Below are 17,863 nucleotides of genomic sequence, written 5' to 3' on the forward strand. Positions count from 1 at the left end.
GTGTGTGTGTCTGCCATTGTGTGTGCATGTGTGCAAGTGCATGCCCCCAAGACTTTCAATGTGTGTCAAAGTTAACACTGAAAAAATACCTTATAGTTGAAGGAGCTCTAAATGAATGAGTAGTCTCATCAGTTATGGATCAAGGCTTCTTTAGAAATGGTACATTTATATGTAGGGCTAATAAAATATGTGCATTACTGAGATAAAACGTTATTTCTACAGAAGTGTATCGTAAGCAATGCTACAATTGTCATTGATTTTGTTTTGATATTTATGTAATTTCCTCCCCCTAGTAAATGTAACATTACGTCCAGAATACTATCCTATGTATTTGATATAATTTAGAGTTCTGAATTTTCATTACAAATTGAAATAGAGCAACCAAACATGTGGTCTTATTTCTCCAACAGGCACTGCAGTTATTTTCATATTCAAAAAAGGCATATATTAAATCCCATTGCCAGTGCACTGACACACATAGCAACAGTCTGTAGAGCCTGTACCTCTATATAATAGATGCAAGCAGCAGCTCTCTCATGTTTGTGACACTTCTATTTGGTTATCCTCAATATCTTTCATCAAAACTGCCTGTTAACAGTAGATTTGAATGGAGAGAAGTAGTGTGGGTTATTGATAGCTTGCATGTAAGAACAGGGAATTGCTATTTTTATTAGAGGCGAAGAACTGGAGGACAGCCAGACTATTTAGGTAAATCAAAGATATGATTCAAAGACAAGATCTTTGAGAGCTGCCGCCATTATGCAAATGTAGGTTGAAAAAAGGCTTTCATAACCTCAAAGCTATTGCAGCGAAATTGTTAAAACTGTGTTTACGACGTAAAGGGACTTACTTGTGAATTTTACAGTTAATTTATGGTATCACTAAAATTCATAAGTGCAGCAATGAATATACAGGACTCCAGCCTAATAAGTGTCTCTATTTGACAATTTGTAACTGGCGTTCAACAGTGAGGAAGGTATGTAGAAAAGCTTGTACAATATATTACATAAACACAAATAGAAGCCTACAGAACTCTTGGTGGGTGGGTCCTATGCAGAGTAGAGGTCCTATGCAAACACACTTACTCCACATTTTTATGCATCCCAGCGTTGATCCTCTCCCTCTAATATAAATGTGATCCTTGTGTGCAAAAATGTTTTTACACACACCTCTTCATTTATCCCCACCGAGTAATACAAGTAAAGCAATTTAGATTGAGGATATAGTCTGTGAAATATTCAAGCCAGGAGAATGATTTCAGGTTAAGAAAGCAACTCGGTGGGGTGTACCTGTTTTATTAGAAACACCCCTTGAGGTGCTGGATTCCCATAAATTGTAGCAGAGCAGCTTTGATGCCCATAGGTCAGCGATTGCTAATAAGAAGTCAATGGGACACGGGTTAAGTTATTTTCCTTCTCTGCCTTCACTCGGCCCAAACCGACCGGGTTCTCCCAACCGCCGACCCCAGAGCATTTAGAGGGGTATTGTCTTTGAAATTCCAGGTACTTTTCGCTTGTACAGTTTCTCATTAGTTCCTTTTGAACACAAGTAACATATGGCAATCGTATTTAAGAGATTGCCTGGTGTGACCTTTCGCGGCATGCTAATTAGGCCCCAGAGCTCCACTGGGCCCCGGCGAGCCGCACTCATGTGAACGGACTGACCGGCCAGGGCTTATCAGGTAGCAGACGCTGGCTCTCTGGCCAGCCTCAACAGTGTGGCTTTCAAAATTAACATTTTGCTTCATATGCTTCTAATAAACACTGACCTCCACCAACCTGCCGCTCCACCACTCCCACCTTCCTCCTCCTCTCTCACTCTCTCTCGCTCTTCTGGCGTAGTTTCCACAGGAAATGAGCGTGCCCGAAATTACTTTGACCCAGCGCTGGTGCAGGAAACCAACCCAAGGCGGTGCGGGATGGCGGAGGTCGGCACAGAAGATGAGCTGGAATTAAGTATGCCATTTCTCATCATAATAGTTCTCCTCAGTTCATTAAAGTGAGGTGAGAAAGATCACTCATTGCCAGCCAGTTTCTGACGGCAGGGGCGGTACTATGTAAATACATTTACTACTGATGGTCCACGAGATGGCTCATACATAGGACAGTGTGTTAGTTTCCAGCTCGTTGTCATTGATGAAGGTCACGTATCATTGGTCAGTTTCATTTCGCTCCAGCTTTTCTTGCGCTCCCATCAAATGACAGACACCAGACAGAGCCATATCAATAGTTGCACCCCCCCATGCCTATTAAAAACATGCTCTTGGGAGTCAAGTAATATGCATGTTATAATGAAACATGGCTATTAACAGAGGAGCCATTTCACCTGTATCTTTTGGATATCACTTCCTTGTAATATCAAAGGAGTCCTAAAGCTCAATCCCATCAAATGATGACAATCAACCTAAGAGGCATATTCCTGCTCCTTTTTCATTACCTTTGTAGAAATGTTATTCCCTACCTGACCATTTGCTATTACCCCATGAATGAGAATGTTTTGCATGTTTGCATATATATTGACTAGACTTGACAATTTGAATGTAATTTCAAGCACACATATGTGTAATTTCAAGCACACATGTATTTATACTGAACAAAAATATAAACCCAACATGCAACAATTTCAAAGATTTTACTGAGTTACGGTTCATATAAAGAAATCAGTCAATTGAAATACATTTGTTAAGCCCTAATCTATGGATTTCAAATGACTGGGAATACATATATGCATATGTTGGTCACAGATACCTTTAAAAAAAAGTAGGGGCGTGGATCAGAAAACCAGCCATTATCTGGTGTGACCACCATTTGCTTCATGCAGCGCGACACATCTACTTCACATAGAGTTGATCAGACTGTTGATTGTGGCCTGTAGAATGTTGTCTCACTCCTCTTCAATTACTGTGCGAAGTTGCTGGATATTTGCTGGAACTGGAACACGCTGTCGTACATGTCGACCCAGAGCATCCCAAACATGCTCAATGGGTGAAATGTCTGAGTATGCAGGCCATGGAAGAACTGGGACATTTTCAGCATCCAGGAATTGTGTACAGATCCTTGCAACGTTGGGTTGTGCATTATCATGCTGAAATATGATATGATGGCGGCAGATGAACGGCACGAAAATGGGCCTCAGGATCTCGTCACGGTATCTGTGCTTTTTTTTTGCTTTGTGTCATGATAATTTGTGCGTATGGAAAACTTCTGGGATCTTTTATTTCAGCTCATGAAACATGAACAACACTTGACATGTTGCATTTATATTTTTGTTCAGTATAGTTAGATTTGAAAAAGAAGTGAGCAATTCTGAAGTAATAGTTATCAGGAGATTGTGACATTTTATGTGACATTATTTGTTTGATTTGTAGAAATAATGAACCAAGATGAAAAGGGCCTATATCAGAAAATGGCTGAAATGCTGGACACTGACGACGACATAACCATCATAGAGTTACCAGGTATGTTCTCAACATTCCAGACCCTAAAAACACATGTAAAACAAACTCCAAAATGATTCAACTGCGACTATAGAGTAAATATGCAGGCAACTGCTCAATCGAAAACATGCTGTTTATTTTCAGACAGAACAAAGAAGAACACTTTAAAGGGACACAGAGTAGAAAGACTTGTTCCTAGCTTTCCAGGCACAGGCCTATTGTGGTGCAGTAGGCGTGCCTTTTTCCATTAACAGAAGACTCATTTGAATATGTACCCAAACAGGGGGAAACTGGGGTTGGTTTAAGCTGGCATTGTTCTGGGGGGGAGACAAGACAGTCGCACCGGCTCCTGTTGACATGACGCATCTCTGTTGTAATTCCAGTGCAGAAGTGATGGGCTTAGACCTGCTCGAACATGGAAGAATTTTGCCTGCTTGTATTATTCGGCATTGTCATGGATTTAGCTGTAGCAGTGAGATTAGCAGGCCCTTCCATTGTCTCAGAATGTACATGAAATCCGGTAAAAAAAAAAGTAAAGAGGATCTTGGATTAACAGTTTTATGCAATAGGCACAGGCAGAGCCCTTCTCTCGCCTGCACTGCGAGCGCCCAACAGCATCGACTGCCAGAGCTCTCCGGTAAACCACAATAGACTTCAAGACAATCACCTTATGCTTTTCTATGGATGCCTCCCACCGATATAGGCCGCAGCCTGACTAGGCAGGCTCTCTCTCTCCTCCTGATCCTGATGCATTGTGACTGGAGCAGGGTTTACTCTTTCTCTTACAGTCGTGCACAAAGCACACGCACAACAAAACGAGGAGAAAGAAACAGAACATTAATGAAATGGAAAAGGTCCAGTAAAAGTAATTTCCGGAGGGATTCCTGGATAAATCCCCCGCAGTGCGGTTGTCATCTCATCTGTTTACTTCTTGAAATATTTTATCTCTTTGGTTGACAAAGAAGAAAATAATCACTTTAGGCATTGATTGACTTCATCTGATTCACACATTGGACTGCACACGTTGTCTTTACCTATAAGGGGCACTAACAATACCTCATAATCACTATTAACGTGGCTATGCAGTAGCGTAGAATATACGTTTGACTGTTGAATCCATCCTCTATTTGTAACGGAAAACTATCTAGCTTTGATAAAGGCATAGTTCTACTCTTGTTTACTTTCCAACGATGACCAGAGCACAGAAGCCAGCATTCTCAGCCCAGCTGGATATTTATCTCTGTTGCAACACAATAAACTCCCTCAGAATTTTGAGAACAAACTTAGAAACATCGATACATGGTGGGTATAGTGGCAGTTTCTATCTTGGAGCTGTGTTGAGTCTGTTTGTTGACCTCAGACTTTTTATGGAGAAAGTGCTGCATCAGTGGCCTCTTGAAAAGCTAGCTAGGCTAATCCACCGGCAACAATTCATTGATGTACTGTAGGAGATTTGCTGCAGCACTGGTGGTGATTTAGTGATGGACATTAGTCAAGGCTTCGCCTTATATCCAGATCCACACTGAATGCATACTATTACAACATGTCATTGGCCAGCTACATAGATGGTCAGTGGAGTGTAAGATGTGAGTTTGTCCTGCTTTTTTGCCGGTGCTTATAAGAAATAATGTTTCAGGCAAGTGAATTTTTCAGATGGTCTTTGGTACTTTGCATGTGAAATCTAAACTGTCTACTACTTGTGCATAACAGTATGTGTGTGCGTGCATGTGTGTTGTGTATGTGTGTGTGTACATCCATCTGCGTGTGTGTGTGTTAACTCCACACACTCCCCTGTGTGTCCAGGTATGGCGCTAGCCCACAGGGAGGAGGAAGAGGTGTGGAAGGTGAGGGCCGGTGATCCAACGCTGCGTGTCGGTGCCGGTGCTGCAGGCCGTGGGCGCTTCATGGCGGCAGTGGAAGAAGGGGAAGAAGAGGTGATCCCCCGCTACGCTCAGCAGCTAAGGGATCGCATGCTGCCTGACATGATCACGCTTGGCAGCCTTTCACTAGAACAGGTCAGAGCCACAAAGAGGAATATCTATGTCATCTCCTATATTCACCAGCACATGAGCCATGTCCATTACACACTCCGCCTAATGGACAACACTGGGTGCTTCGCTTCCCGCCCCTCACAGACATTTCTGTCTGTGTTGTGCTTCCTTTTTTTAAATATTTTTTTTAGTGGCCCTTTTAAAAGTTGCCCATTTGGTTCCTAATGTAGTTCATGTAACTTTCAGATTGAACTCTTTTTATGCACCGAACTCTGAACTATTTTTATGTAACTTTAATGAATTGTAAGTTTCTTAAAGCCCATTCGATTCATCTCGATCCCCAGATTTGCCTATTTGATCGTATCATACATTGTGTGTGAAAATAGGATATCGTCCAAACTATTAATTTGTTAGCGTTTGTTGTTTTTGTGATTATTCATTATTATGCATTTGTCATTGAAGCCTGGATTTCCGCCTTGGTTTGTCAACCATCTCTTTTCAGGAAAAATAGAGCGTGACAATTTTTTCTCCTCACCGCTTGTTTTGGGAGAAGGGGATTTTGTGAAATAGCATAAAGATCTGAAGAAGCTTATGAAATGAGTGTTGATACTCCATCAGTCAAAAAATGGGGTGAAAACAGGAACATGGGGTTTTCATTGTTCAGCGCTATTGAGGTAGCCAAACCCAAACATTAACGCATATCTAAACAGAAAATAAAAAACTATCCAGTATATTTATAGCTGTAATCTGACTTGAAAAGGAAGAAGAATTAAGGAGTTTCAAATTAACACCAAGAATATGGAAGGAAAGTGAAAAATGGATAGATCTTGTGATGGTAAGACTTGAGTCATCGTTTCATGTATTGATAATCAGTTCCATCTACGTAATATTGTATACTAGCGGGGTTCAGTGTTTTATGCTATCATAATGTGTATTCACTCCCCAACTGTTTGTGCCCACTTCTCATTGAAAGAACATTAGGCTATGCACCGGAGATTTCCTCATCTATTTTGAAGTAATAGGACTTTTTTCTCCCGTTTGTTACACACAAAAGCTTTCATGGTTGCTCGCGAGACGCTGTCATTTAACAGTGTCAATGCGACTGAATAGCGGTGTAAACTTGCTGACTGAATGGTACCGGCTGGAAGGATTCATCAACCCGTTACATGTCTGTAGGCTCCAGGCTGGCTGCTATTGATTGCCTGCAGATTGCATTACCACGTTGTTTCAGAGTTAGATGCTGTGTACTTAATTCACACTACACCTCCCTATCACAAAGCTCGGCCAAACTAAGGGTGTGTCTGAAACCCTATTCTCTAGCACACTACTTTTGACCATGGCCTATGTAGGGTGCCATTTTGGATGCACCCTAAGTGTGTGATTTTATTTTTGGCAGGATACACATCTTCAAAGAGAAGGGATGTCTCAGGAAAATGAGTGGGTGAGGAAGAAAAGACTAATGTCCTTCTTAAGGGGAAATGCAAAGGTACTTTGCTGTGTCCATAAAGGGAAAGATTACTTTGTGCTATGTAAAATTATATTTCCTGAAGTTGTATTGTTAGTATTACTGGGATGATTTGAATACATTGTGCCAGGTTCGCTGAGAGGCATTTTAATCTTCTTCCTCTTACTGTGTCATAGAGTTGTACATGTAATCGAAGCTGTTATAGTAATAAAAGCCAGAGAAATCTCAGTGAAATGGTTGTAGTTCAAGTCATGCACTATTTCATCAGTATCACGTCTTCATGCTTTTGTTTTGTGAGTCTATTTATTTTTACTGGCTGCAAAATGCCCATGTTGACAAAAAGTTGGCTCATTCTTTCAAAGGAACCCCAGGCCCAGTCACACAGAGACTGTGACCAACAGGAGAGGATACTGCAAGACAGGCTGTATGCAGCGTTCCAACGGTATGTTTCCACTAATGTTACATGAATGAAATAAGCATTCATTGTACAGAACGTTCACCATATTTATTTAGCTGCCATTTGAGAAAACATGTAATGTGACTGTAACCTATATTGCAATGCATTGTGGGTAAAAGGCTGCGAGGCATGAACATCTGCCCGTGTCACTGGACTCAGAGGAGCATCAGTTTGTGTTCCATCCACATCAGTCTGGAATCATGCATCTCCTCCCTCAGCCCAAAGGATATAATAGCATGTAGAGTTGTTTTTTTGTAATTGTGGCTTACCATCCAGCCTGACATTATACAGAAAAAAATCAAGAGAATCTACATGAGCCTGTTGTGCTCACTGTTTACTATGGGTGTTGGTATGGACACCATGCCTGTCAGATGAATACCGTTTGAGTTTAGCAACGATGACCTTCTCCGCGCAGCCTTGGCCCCTGCAAATTCCTTCTGATATCATTGGTGGGTGGCTATTAGACATGAGAGGTTTTAATACACATCACCTAGGGCTACGTTTTCTGAGATTCAATGAGAAATGATCTCCTATTCTCTAGAATGGGAACGGGATGCCAAGCTGACTTTCTTTTTTTGTTATGTGTAATTTATTTCCTTTCACTGTTTTTGATTTAACAGTAATTTCATTAGGGAGAGGGCCCCCATTCTGCTGCGTTGTTAACTGACGAAAGCACATGTAATACTTTTGATCGGGCGAGCAGAAAATAAAGTTGGTGGCTGGCTTTGATGCCGCACCGATGAGCATTTATTTGCTGAATTATTCTTACTTTAAAGCCATCTTATCCACTTTAGCAGGCGGGCCTATGATATTGCTTTATTTTGAGGAATTAAGAGAGGTGGCTGGGAGACGGAGCGTAGCAGCAGTTTATTACATTACCCCAGATAAGATTGAAAGGCCAAGCGGGCTGAGGAGAGAGAGAGAGAAAGAGAGGGAAGGAGGGGGAAAAAAGTGGAAAGTGTTTGTTGTTGCGTTATTAGATTCTCCGCTGTTGGCTACAAAGTGGGAACAAGAGAGCACAATATGCAGGTGGCTGGTTAACAGGGTTACCACTTGTGTTTTGCAGCGCAGAGAGCCAGTTGCTGAAGGCGCTGGGGGAGCGCAAAGGTGAAGTGATCGCCAAATACGGCGAGATGACAGAAGCCTCCGCAGCAGCAGAATCACCGTGGGCCAGGGAGCCAGGCCTCGGCTGGCAGGTAGGATCTGTTAACCCAGCCATTATCAGACATAAACACAGGAAGTAACATGGCACATCAACAGGAAGTACCACTTCTATATCGGAGACTTATTTCCACCAGGGTTCAACCATAGAAGAAATTATGATATCTCGCAAAATATGTTTGTGGCCCGAGAAACAGATAGAGGAATGTTTTTTTTAAAGTCAAATGATGTAATTATATGAAATCCTTGCTGCCGTGAATGGAATCTGTCAGCAGAGTCTCTTTTGCAAGCACGCTCATGCACGCGTGAGCATACTCGCGCGCACACACACACACACACAAACATAAAAGGCTTCCCTGTGTTTACCATGGAACACTGGGAAAAACCGCCGTCTCTCTTTCTCCTTTATTTAGGATGTTTTTCATCCCCCAGTGTGTAAAAAGCCGTCTGGTGTCTTAAGGAAAGTAGAAAGGGAAAGAAGGGAGAGTGAGGAGGAAGGAGCAGCATCAGGCAGCAGCCTTAGCATCCGTAGGAGTGTGCTGTTGTTAGGCTGGGGATGAGGCTGCTCTGCCACCATGCAGGCTTAGAGATGTAATGAATCTTCTATCAGCCCTTCCTGCCAGGGTGACAACTCGCTTTGAGGAAGGTTGTAAATGTGGGAGAGATTGTGGTATAATTCCTCAGACTGGCATTTCTGCCCCCCAGTCACCATTCGATTATCTCCCAAATTGCTGTGTTTCAGAGAGATAAAGATTTTTTATGGCTTGCTGACTTGAAACAACCGGCACAGCCAGGAAAAGCAATGGCCAACCTGCCATGCATAGTAATTCCATTGGTAAATGACAAAATCTTTGTTTATATGACATTTCCAAAATTACTGCGGCAGATGAATCTAAAATATAAAATGTCACATTTGGCATGCAAAACTATGAAAATATATTTCTGTGCAAAATTCATGGAGGCATTTAATTTAGAACGTGTTTAATAACTAAGTCTGCCTGCATCAGTAATCCTGCCTGGAGGTCCCAAAAAGATTGTCATATTTATTCACTCGTTTCCCCCCCCCCCCCTTTCCTTCATTCCGAAGCCAACATTTTTAAGGGTAAATGTTCATTGTTAATTAAGATTTACTAATTAAAATGAAAATAATTAACGAGAAAGCTTAATCTCCGAATATTAGGCTATACTTAGAAAGAAAATATGTTTTTGTATGTGGCATTTCCTGTGTATTAAAGAGTTCAATTCGTGGAGCAGTCAATGTAGGAACCTTGAAAAGATGTTTCGGCGAAGGACGCGCTGCGTGCCAAAAAAAGCTGCTGAGGATCCGTGGCTGAATGCTTTGATCTCATCTGTAGGAGTGGTGTAATGTTATGGCACTTTAGGCACAACTAAGGCTCCGGGCAAACAAACCACCTTCTGATATGGAAAATTGGCTCACTTTGCGTTTTACCTTCCCGGATTTCTTGACTTTCCGCCATACACTTACCGGTCCATGCATGAGAGACAAATAATAACAATCTCTAAAGACATAAATAGTGAAAAATTAACACTGGTGTGCTGTGAAGTTTTTATTTATTTGTATTGTTCTTTTTTTACCCCCTTTCTTTCTCCCTCAGCAGTGTGGGGGCTTAGAGCCTTAACCTCCTGGATGTGCGATGTGTGGGCTAAACCGCTTTACCACCAATTATACTAATTTCACTTCTGCCTAAATTGTTTTGTGTTGTGGCGTATGCAAAGATGCTCAGCAAGGAGATTGCGGGGCATAACGGCAGGGCTCGTCACACACCCTCTGAGGGTGGCTTTGAGCTGGGCACTGCCAGGCACTGGCATGCACGTGGCGCTGGGTGTGTATATTTTTACGTGTGTGTGTGTGTGTGTGTGTGTGTGTGTTCCAAATGGTTAATATGGGCCTTTAACAGTCAAAAAGCAACACTGTCAGGCACACAGTGCTGGGTAGGTAAATCCCAATAGTGCCACCAGTATACACCGTTTATGGAGAGTGGCAACAGTCAGAGAGCGGAACATGCAAATTGAGTTAAGTAGGATCTCCAGAGGATTTTTTTGAATATAATAGATGGTTTAAGATTAGGTGACTGTGTGTTGAACTGTCATCCCTGTGCTGTTTGTGGACATGTGTTTGTTTTTGTGGTAGGTGAATAACACCAGGATATGTCCCCTAGGCTGCTGGTCAACCGCCACTGTCTAGCTCCCGGGTAGCTGACTGTATAATTCAAGACCTGAAGTATCTTTTTACACATTTTGTTACATTACAGCCTTATTCTAAAATTGATTAAATCTATTTTTTCTTCATCAATCTACACAAAATACCCCATAATGACAAAACAAAAACAGGTTCAGCAAAGTTATGAAAAAAACTGAAATATTAAATTTCCATAAGTATTCAGACCCTTTACTCAGTACTTTGTTGAAACACCTTTGGCAGTGGTTACAGCCTCAAGTATTCTAGGGTATGATGCTACAAGCTTGGTACACCGGTATTTGTACCAAGCTCTATCAGGTTGAATCTCTGCACAGCTATTTTCAGGTCTGTCCAGAGAAGGTTGATTGGGTTCAAGTCCGGGCTCTGGCTGGGGCACTCAAGGACATTCATACGCTTGTCCCCAAGCCATTCCTGCATTGTCTTGGCTGTGTGCTTAGTGTCTTTGTCCTGCTGGAAGTTGAACCTTTGCCCCAGTCTGAGGGCCTGAGTGCTCTGGAGCAGGTTTTCATCAAGGATCTCTTTGTACTTTCCTCCGTTCATCTTTGCCTCAATCCGGACTAGTCTCCCAGTCCCTGCCGCTGAAAAACATCCCCACAGCATGATGCTGCCAACACCATGCTTCACCATAGAGATGGTGCCACACATGACACATGGCATTCAGGCCATAAAGTTCAATCTTGGTTTCATCAGACCAGAGAATCTTGTTTCTCATGGTCCGAGAGTCCTTTAGGTGTATTTTGGCAAACTCCAACCGGGCTGTCATGTGCATTTTACTGAGGAGTGGCTTCCGTCTGGCCATGCTACCATAAAGGCCTGATTGGTGGAGTACTGCAGAGATGGTTGTCCTTCTGGAAGGTTTTCCCATCTCGGAAAAGGAACACTGGAGCTCTGTCAGAGTGATCATCGGGTTCTTGGTCACCTCCCTGACCAAGGCCCTACTCCCTCAATTGCTCAGTTTGTCCAGGTGACCAGCTCTAGGAAGAGTCTTGGTGGTTCTAAACTTCTTCCATTTAAGAATGGAGGCCACTGTGTTATTTTTGACCTTCAATGCTGCCAAAATGTTTTGGTACCAATCCCCAGATCTGTGCCTCGCCATAATCCTGTTTCGGAGATCGACGGACTATTCCTTCGACCTCATGGCTTGGTTTTTGCTCTGACGTGCACTGTCAACTGTGCAACCTTATATAGACAGGTGTGTTCCTTTCCAAATCATGTCCAATCAATTGAATTTACCACAGGTAGACTCCACTCAAGTTGTAGAAACATCTCAAGGATGATCAATAGAAACCAGGTGCACCTAAACTCAATTCCGAGTCTCATATTAAAGGGTCTGAATAGTTATGTAAATAAGGTATTTCAGTTTTTTATTCTTAATACATTTGCAAAAAAATCTAAAGACCGGTTTTTGCTTTGGGATTATTAGATATTGTGTGTGTAGATTGTGTGTAAATACATTTTAGAATAAGGCTGTAACATAACAAAATGTGGAAGGGTTCTGAATACTTTCCGAATGCACTGTATATTGTTTGTTGTATGCTTAATGTTTTTGAATATTAATGTATAACTAGGTACCAGGATGCACTTTTCCATGGAACCTTTTTAGGTTCTCGGCGCTTCTGTACTAGATAGATAGTGCCTTCAGAAATTATTCATACCCCTTGCTTATTCCACATTTTGTTGTTAAAGCCTGATTTGAAAATGTATAAAATTCGTATATTTTTTTCACACCGATCTACACACAATAAATACCCCATAATGGCAAAGTGAAAACAAGTTTTTTGAATTGTTTGCAAACATATTGAAAATGAAATACAGAAGTATTCACACCCCTGAGTCAATACTTTGCAGAAGCATCTTTCTGTCAAGTTCTGTCAAGCTGGTTGTTGATCAACAAGCATTTTCAGTTTTAAATCAAAACTGTAACTCGGCCACTCAGGAACATTCATTGTCTTCTTGGTAAGCAACTTCAGTGTAGATTTGGCCTTGAGTTTTAGTCATTGTCCTGCTGAAAGGTGGAAAGCAGACTCAAATCAAATCAAATGTATGTATATAGCCCTTCGTACATCAACTGATATCTCAAAGTGCTGTACAGAAACCCAGCCTAAAACCCCAAACAGCAAGCAATGCAGGTGTAGAAGCACGGTGGCTAGGAAAAACTCCCTAGAAAGGCCAAAACCTAGGAAGAAACCTAGAGAGGAACCAGGCTATGTGGGGTGACCCAGGTTTTCCTTTAGGATTTTGCCTGTGCTTAGCAACATTCCATTTGTTTTTTATCTGGAAAAACTCCCCAATCCTTAACAATTACATGTATACCCATGACATGATGCAGCCATCACTTTGCTTGAGAATATGGAGAGTGGTACTCAGCAATGTGTTGTATTGGTGCTGCCCCAAGGATAACACTTTGTATTAAAGACAAAAAGTGAATTGCTTTGCAATTTTTTTGCAGCATTACTTTAGTGCAACAGGATGCATGTTTTTGAATATTTTTTCATTCTGTCAATCAGGTTAGTATTTTGGAGTAACTTTAATGTTGTTGATCCATCCTCAGTTTTCTCCTATCATGGCCATTAAACTCTGTAACTGTTTTAAAGTCACCATTGGCAACATGGTGAAATTGTCACGCCCTGACCGTAGAGAGCCTTTTAATGTCTCTATTTGGTTTGGTCAGGGTGTGATTTGGGGTGGGCATTCTATGTTTCGTTTTCTATGATTTTGTGTTTCTATGTTTTGGAGGATGAGACCAAGGCGCAGCGTTCCTTCAGTTCCACATAATATTTATTGTTGAAGTGAAACTTTTAGACAAAACAAAATAATAAAGAAAACAACAACCGAACAACTTCATAGTGCAAACTACCTGGTCACAAACGAAGAACAAGATCCCACACAGAAGGAGGGGAAAAAGCTACCTAAGTATGATTCCCAATCAGAGACAACAATAGACAGCTGTCCCTGAATGAGAACCATACCTGGCCAAACACAAAGAAATAGAAAACATAGAAACATGAACATAGAATGCCCACCCAAATCACACCCTGACCAAACCAAAAATAGAGACATAAAAAGCTCTCTACGGTCAGGGCGTGACAGTCCACTTTTTTTTACCCATCTACCAATAGGTGCCATTCTTTGCGTGGCATTGGAAAAACCTCCCTGGTCTTTGTGGTTAAATCTGGGTTTGAAATTCACTGCTCGATTGAAGGACCTCACAGATAATTGTAACGTATGTGCAACTTATTAACTTATTATTATTCCTTAACTTATTTAAGCTTGTCAGAACAAAGGGGTTTAATATTTTTTGACTCAAGACATTCCAGCTTGTCATTTTTAATGAATTTGTAAGAATGTTGAAAAACAAATCCATGTAGACATTAGGCCAGTGACAAATACATTATAATTTTTTCTCCCCAATTTCATGGTATCCAATTGGTAGTTAGTCTTGTCTCATCGCTGTAGCTCCTGTACGGACTCGGGAGAGGCGAAGATCAAGAGCCGTGTGTCCTCCGAAATACAACCCAACCAAGCCGCACAATGCCCGCTTAACCCAGAAGCCAGCCGCACCAATGTGTCAGAGGAAACATCTGGCAACCATGTCAGCATGCACTGCACCCAGCCCGCCACAGGAGTCACTAGTGCTCGATGGGACAAGGAAAAAATCCTCCCTTAACCCGAACGATGGTGGGCCAATTGTGCACTTCCCCATGGGTCTCCCGGTCGCGGCCGGCTGCGACAGCCTGGACTCAAATCCCTAGTGGCACAGCTGGCACTGCGATTCAGTGCCTTAGACCACTGCGCCACTCGGGAGGTAGACAAATACATTTTTAATTCAGGGTGTAACACAACAAAATGTGGAAAAAGTCAAAGGGAGTGAGTACTTTCTGACGGCAAGGGTTTATATACTGAACAAAAATAAATGAATCCAAACAGTGTCACCAGACCGTTTATTTTGCGTGGCAAAAGTTGAGAGTGGAACATGCAAATGAGTAAAGTAGAATCTCCAATGGATTTTGGTGACTATAATTGATAGTTTCACATTTGTTTGTGTGTTTGTTTTGTGGTAGGTGAATGACACCAGAATCTGTTCCCTATACTCCTGGTCAACCGCCACTGTCTAGCTTCTGGGTAGCAGACTGACTAATTGAAGACCTGCTGTATCTTTCAAAAGGGTCTTTCTGTTTTTTTACTTTAATGAATTGGCAAATATTTCTTAAAACCTGTTTTCACTTTGTCATAATGGGGTATTGTGTGTAGAGTGATGACAAATTTGTTTTATTTAATCAATTTTAGAATAAGGCTGTAACGTAACTTAACATGGAAAAGGGGAAGGGGTCTGAATACTTTCCAAATGCACTGTACCTGCAGTCAGCATGCCAATTGCACGCTCCCTCAACTTGAGATATTGGTGGCATTATGTTGTGTGACAAAATGGCACATTTTAGAGTGACCTTTTATTGTCCCCAACACAAAGTGCACCTGTGTAATGATCATGCTGTTTAATCAGCTCATTGACATGCCAAACTTGTCAGGTGGATGGATTATCATGGCAAAGGAGAAATGCTCACTAATAAGTATGTAAACAAATTTCTTCACAAAAGTTGAGAGAAATAAGCATTTTGTGGGATCTTTTATTACAGCTCATGAAACATGGAACCAACACTTTGCTTCGGCAAGGGAGGTTGTGAGGGAAGGGGTTTTCCCTCTTTATTTGTATATCGTTTTTATATGTTTTTTTGTGCTTTGTAGCTTTTCTTTGTTTTTTAAATTTGCGCTATTAGGTTCAACTAAGATCTTTAGTTTACATTGTACCTTGTCCTTTACACGTCCTCAATTAAGACATGACTCAGCCTAGTGTAGACCATCCAGCTGGAGGGAATGACTTTAACTTTCTTACTTGGAACTGCAGCGGCATAAATAACCCAGTTAAACGTAGTACGGTGCTACACCACCTTCATCAATTGAAAGCTCACAATCTTTCTCCAAGAAACTCATCTGAAGGTATCACAACACTCAAGTCTTAGGTGCAGATGGGTGGGTCAGGTGTTCCATTCCTCATTTCAGAGTAAGGCAAGAGGGGTGGCTATTTTACTTCACAGATCGGTACCTTTTACATGTTCTAATGTGATTGCAGATCCCCATGGTAGATACATAATTGTCAGTGTTAGGCTGCTCAATACGAATGTACTTCTTGTTAATATTTATGCTCAATGGTGGGACAATGGTGATTTTTTTCAAATCGGTTTTCTCTACACTGCCCGATATGTCTTCTTAAATGTTGATCTTAGGTGGTGATTTTAACTGTTGGTTAGACCCACATTTGGATTGATCCTCCACTAAACCTACTACCTTGTCAACCTCAGCTAGAGTTGTCCAAACCTTTATGTCTGAATTTGCAGTTTCAGACCCTTGGAAAATATGCTTTTCCAGATAGATTAAACACTCTTTTATTTCTCATCGGTTCACCACACTTTTACCCACATAGACTACTTCCTTGTAGATGACAGACTTCTCAATTCCATATCTTCATGTTCATATAATCCAATTGTTGTATCTGACCACGCCCATGTTATCATAGAAGTAGTCTTTCAAACTGTTGACAATCTGCGACCGCCTTAGCGGCTAACTACTCAACTGCTCAGTAATGAACACTTTGTCAATTTTGTTTTTGGTCTAATCGACTTTTTCATGAGTACAAATGGAACCCCAAACATCTCTGCATATACTCTCAGGGAAACTTTGAAAGCTTATATCAGGTGAAATTATTCACGCACCGCACATGAAAACAAACTGAAAAGGGATAGGCAATCTATGTTAACACGCTGTATTGCCCAATTAGATTACATTTATGCCGTTTCACCATCTACGAATATTTATAAGGAGCATTTAACTTTGCAAGCAGAATTTGACACATTATTAACCTCTCTGGGATATTCGAGACGGAAGCGTCCCACCTCAACAACAGCCAGTGAAAGTGCAGGGCGCCAAATTCAAAACAAGAGAAGTCCCATAATTAAATTCTTCAATCATAGAAGTATTTCACATCATTTTAAAGATAAACTTGTTGTAAATCCAGCCACAGTGTCCGATTTCAAAAAGGCTTTACCACGAAAGCACACCAAACGATTATATTAGGTCAGTACCTAGTCACAAAAAGCACAAATAGAGATAAAATGAATCACTAACCTTTGATGATCTTCATCAGATGACACTCATAGGACTTCATGTTACACAATACATGTATGTTTTGTTCGGTAAAGTTCATATTTATATCCAAAAATGTCAGTTTCCATTGACGCGTTACATTCAGTTGTTCCAAAACATCTGGTGATTTTGCAGAGAGCCACATCAATTTACAGAAATACTCATAATAAACATTGCTAAAAGATACAAGTGTTATACATGAAAATATAGATAAACTTCTCCTTAATGCAACCGCTGTGTCAGATTTCAAAAAAACGTTACGGAAAATGCAAAATCTGAGTACGGAGCTCAGAGCCCAAAACAGCCAAAATAAATATCCGCCATGTTGCGCAGTCAACATTAGTCAGAAATAGCATTATAAATATTCACTTGATCTTCATCAGAATGCACTCCCAGGAATCCCAGTTCGACAAATGTTTGATTTGTTCCATAAAGTCCATCAATTATGTCCAAATAGCTTCTTTTGTTAGGCTGTTTGGTAAACAAATCCAAACGCGCATTCAGGTCCAGCCGAATGTTGGACAAAAGTTCAAAAAGTATCGAATCAATCTTTAGGATGTTTTTATCATTAATGTTCAATAATGTTCCAACCGGAGAATTCCATTGTCTGTAGAAAAGCAATGGACCGAGAGCTACCTCATGTGAAATGCGCGTGATTGAGAACGAGGCTGCTGCTAGACTCCTTAGTCAAACAGCTCCCATCCGGCCCCCCTTAACAGTAGAAGCCTGAAACAACGTTCTAACGACGGTTGACATCTAGTGGAAGCCTTAGGAAGTGCAAAATGACCCGCTCTTTCACTCAAACCCAGCCCTTTTCCTTTGTGTAACAAGCTGTCGTATCTGTTCCGCCCGCTAGGGATGTTTTCCTTTATGACGTAATTTGTAATCAAGTTATGATTTAATTATGTGTGTGTGTAATTCTGTGTGATTAGTA

General features: G+C 41.2%; 1 protein-coding gene across 2 annotated transcripts in view; it reads left to right on the top strand.

Annotated features, from left to right (window-relative positions):
- Positions 1-17,863, top strand: part of ofcc1 (orofacial cleft 1 candidate 1) — a 102,397-nt gene that overhangs the window by 11,033 nt on the left and 73,501 nt on the right. For both annotated transcript variants that reach the window (XM_090199082.1, XM_090199083.1), the window contains exons 6-11: positions 1,842-1,955; positions 3,368-3,457; positions 5,240-5,451; positions 6,824-6,913; positions 7,255-7,334; positions 8,416-8,545. In XM_090199082.1, the coding sequence (XP_090055208.1) occupies positions 1,842-1,955; positions 3,368-3,457; positions 5,240-5,451; positions 6,824-6,913; positions 7,255-7,334; positions 8,416-8,545 (716 nt within the window). The remainder of the gene's footprint in view (positions 1-1,841; positions 1,956-3,367; positions 3,458-5,239; positions 5,452-6,823; positions 6,914-7,254; positions 7,335-8,415; positions 8,546-17,863) is intronic.

This window comes from Oncorhynchus mykiss, chromosome 15 (assembly GCF_057628025.1).
Source record: "Oncorhynchus mykiss isolate SJ-2025 chromosome 15, ASM5762802v1, whole genome shotgun sequence".
NCBI classification, from domain to species: domain Eukaryota; kingdom Metazoa; phylum Chordata; class Actinopteri; order Salmoniformes; family Salmonidae; genus Oncorhynchus; species Oncorhynchus mykiss.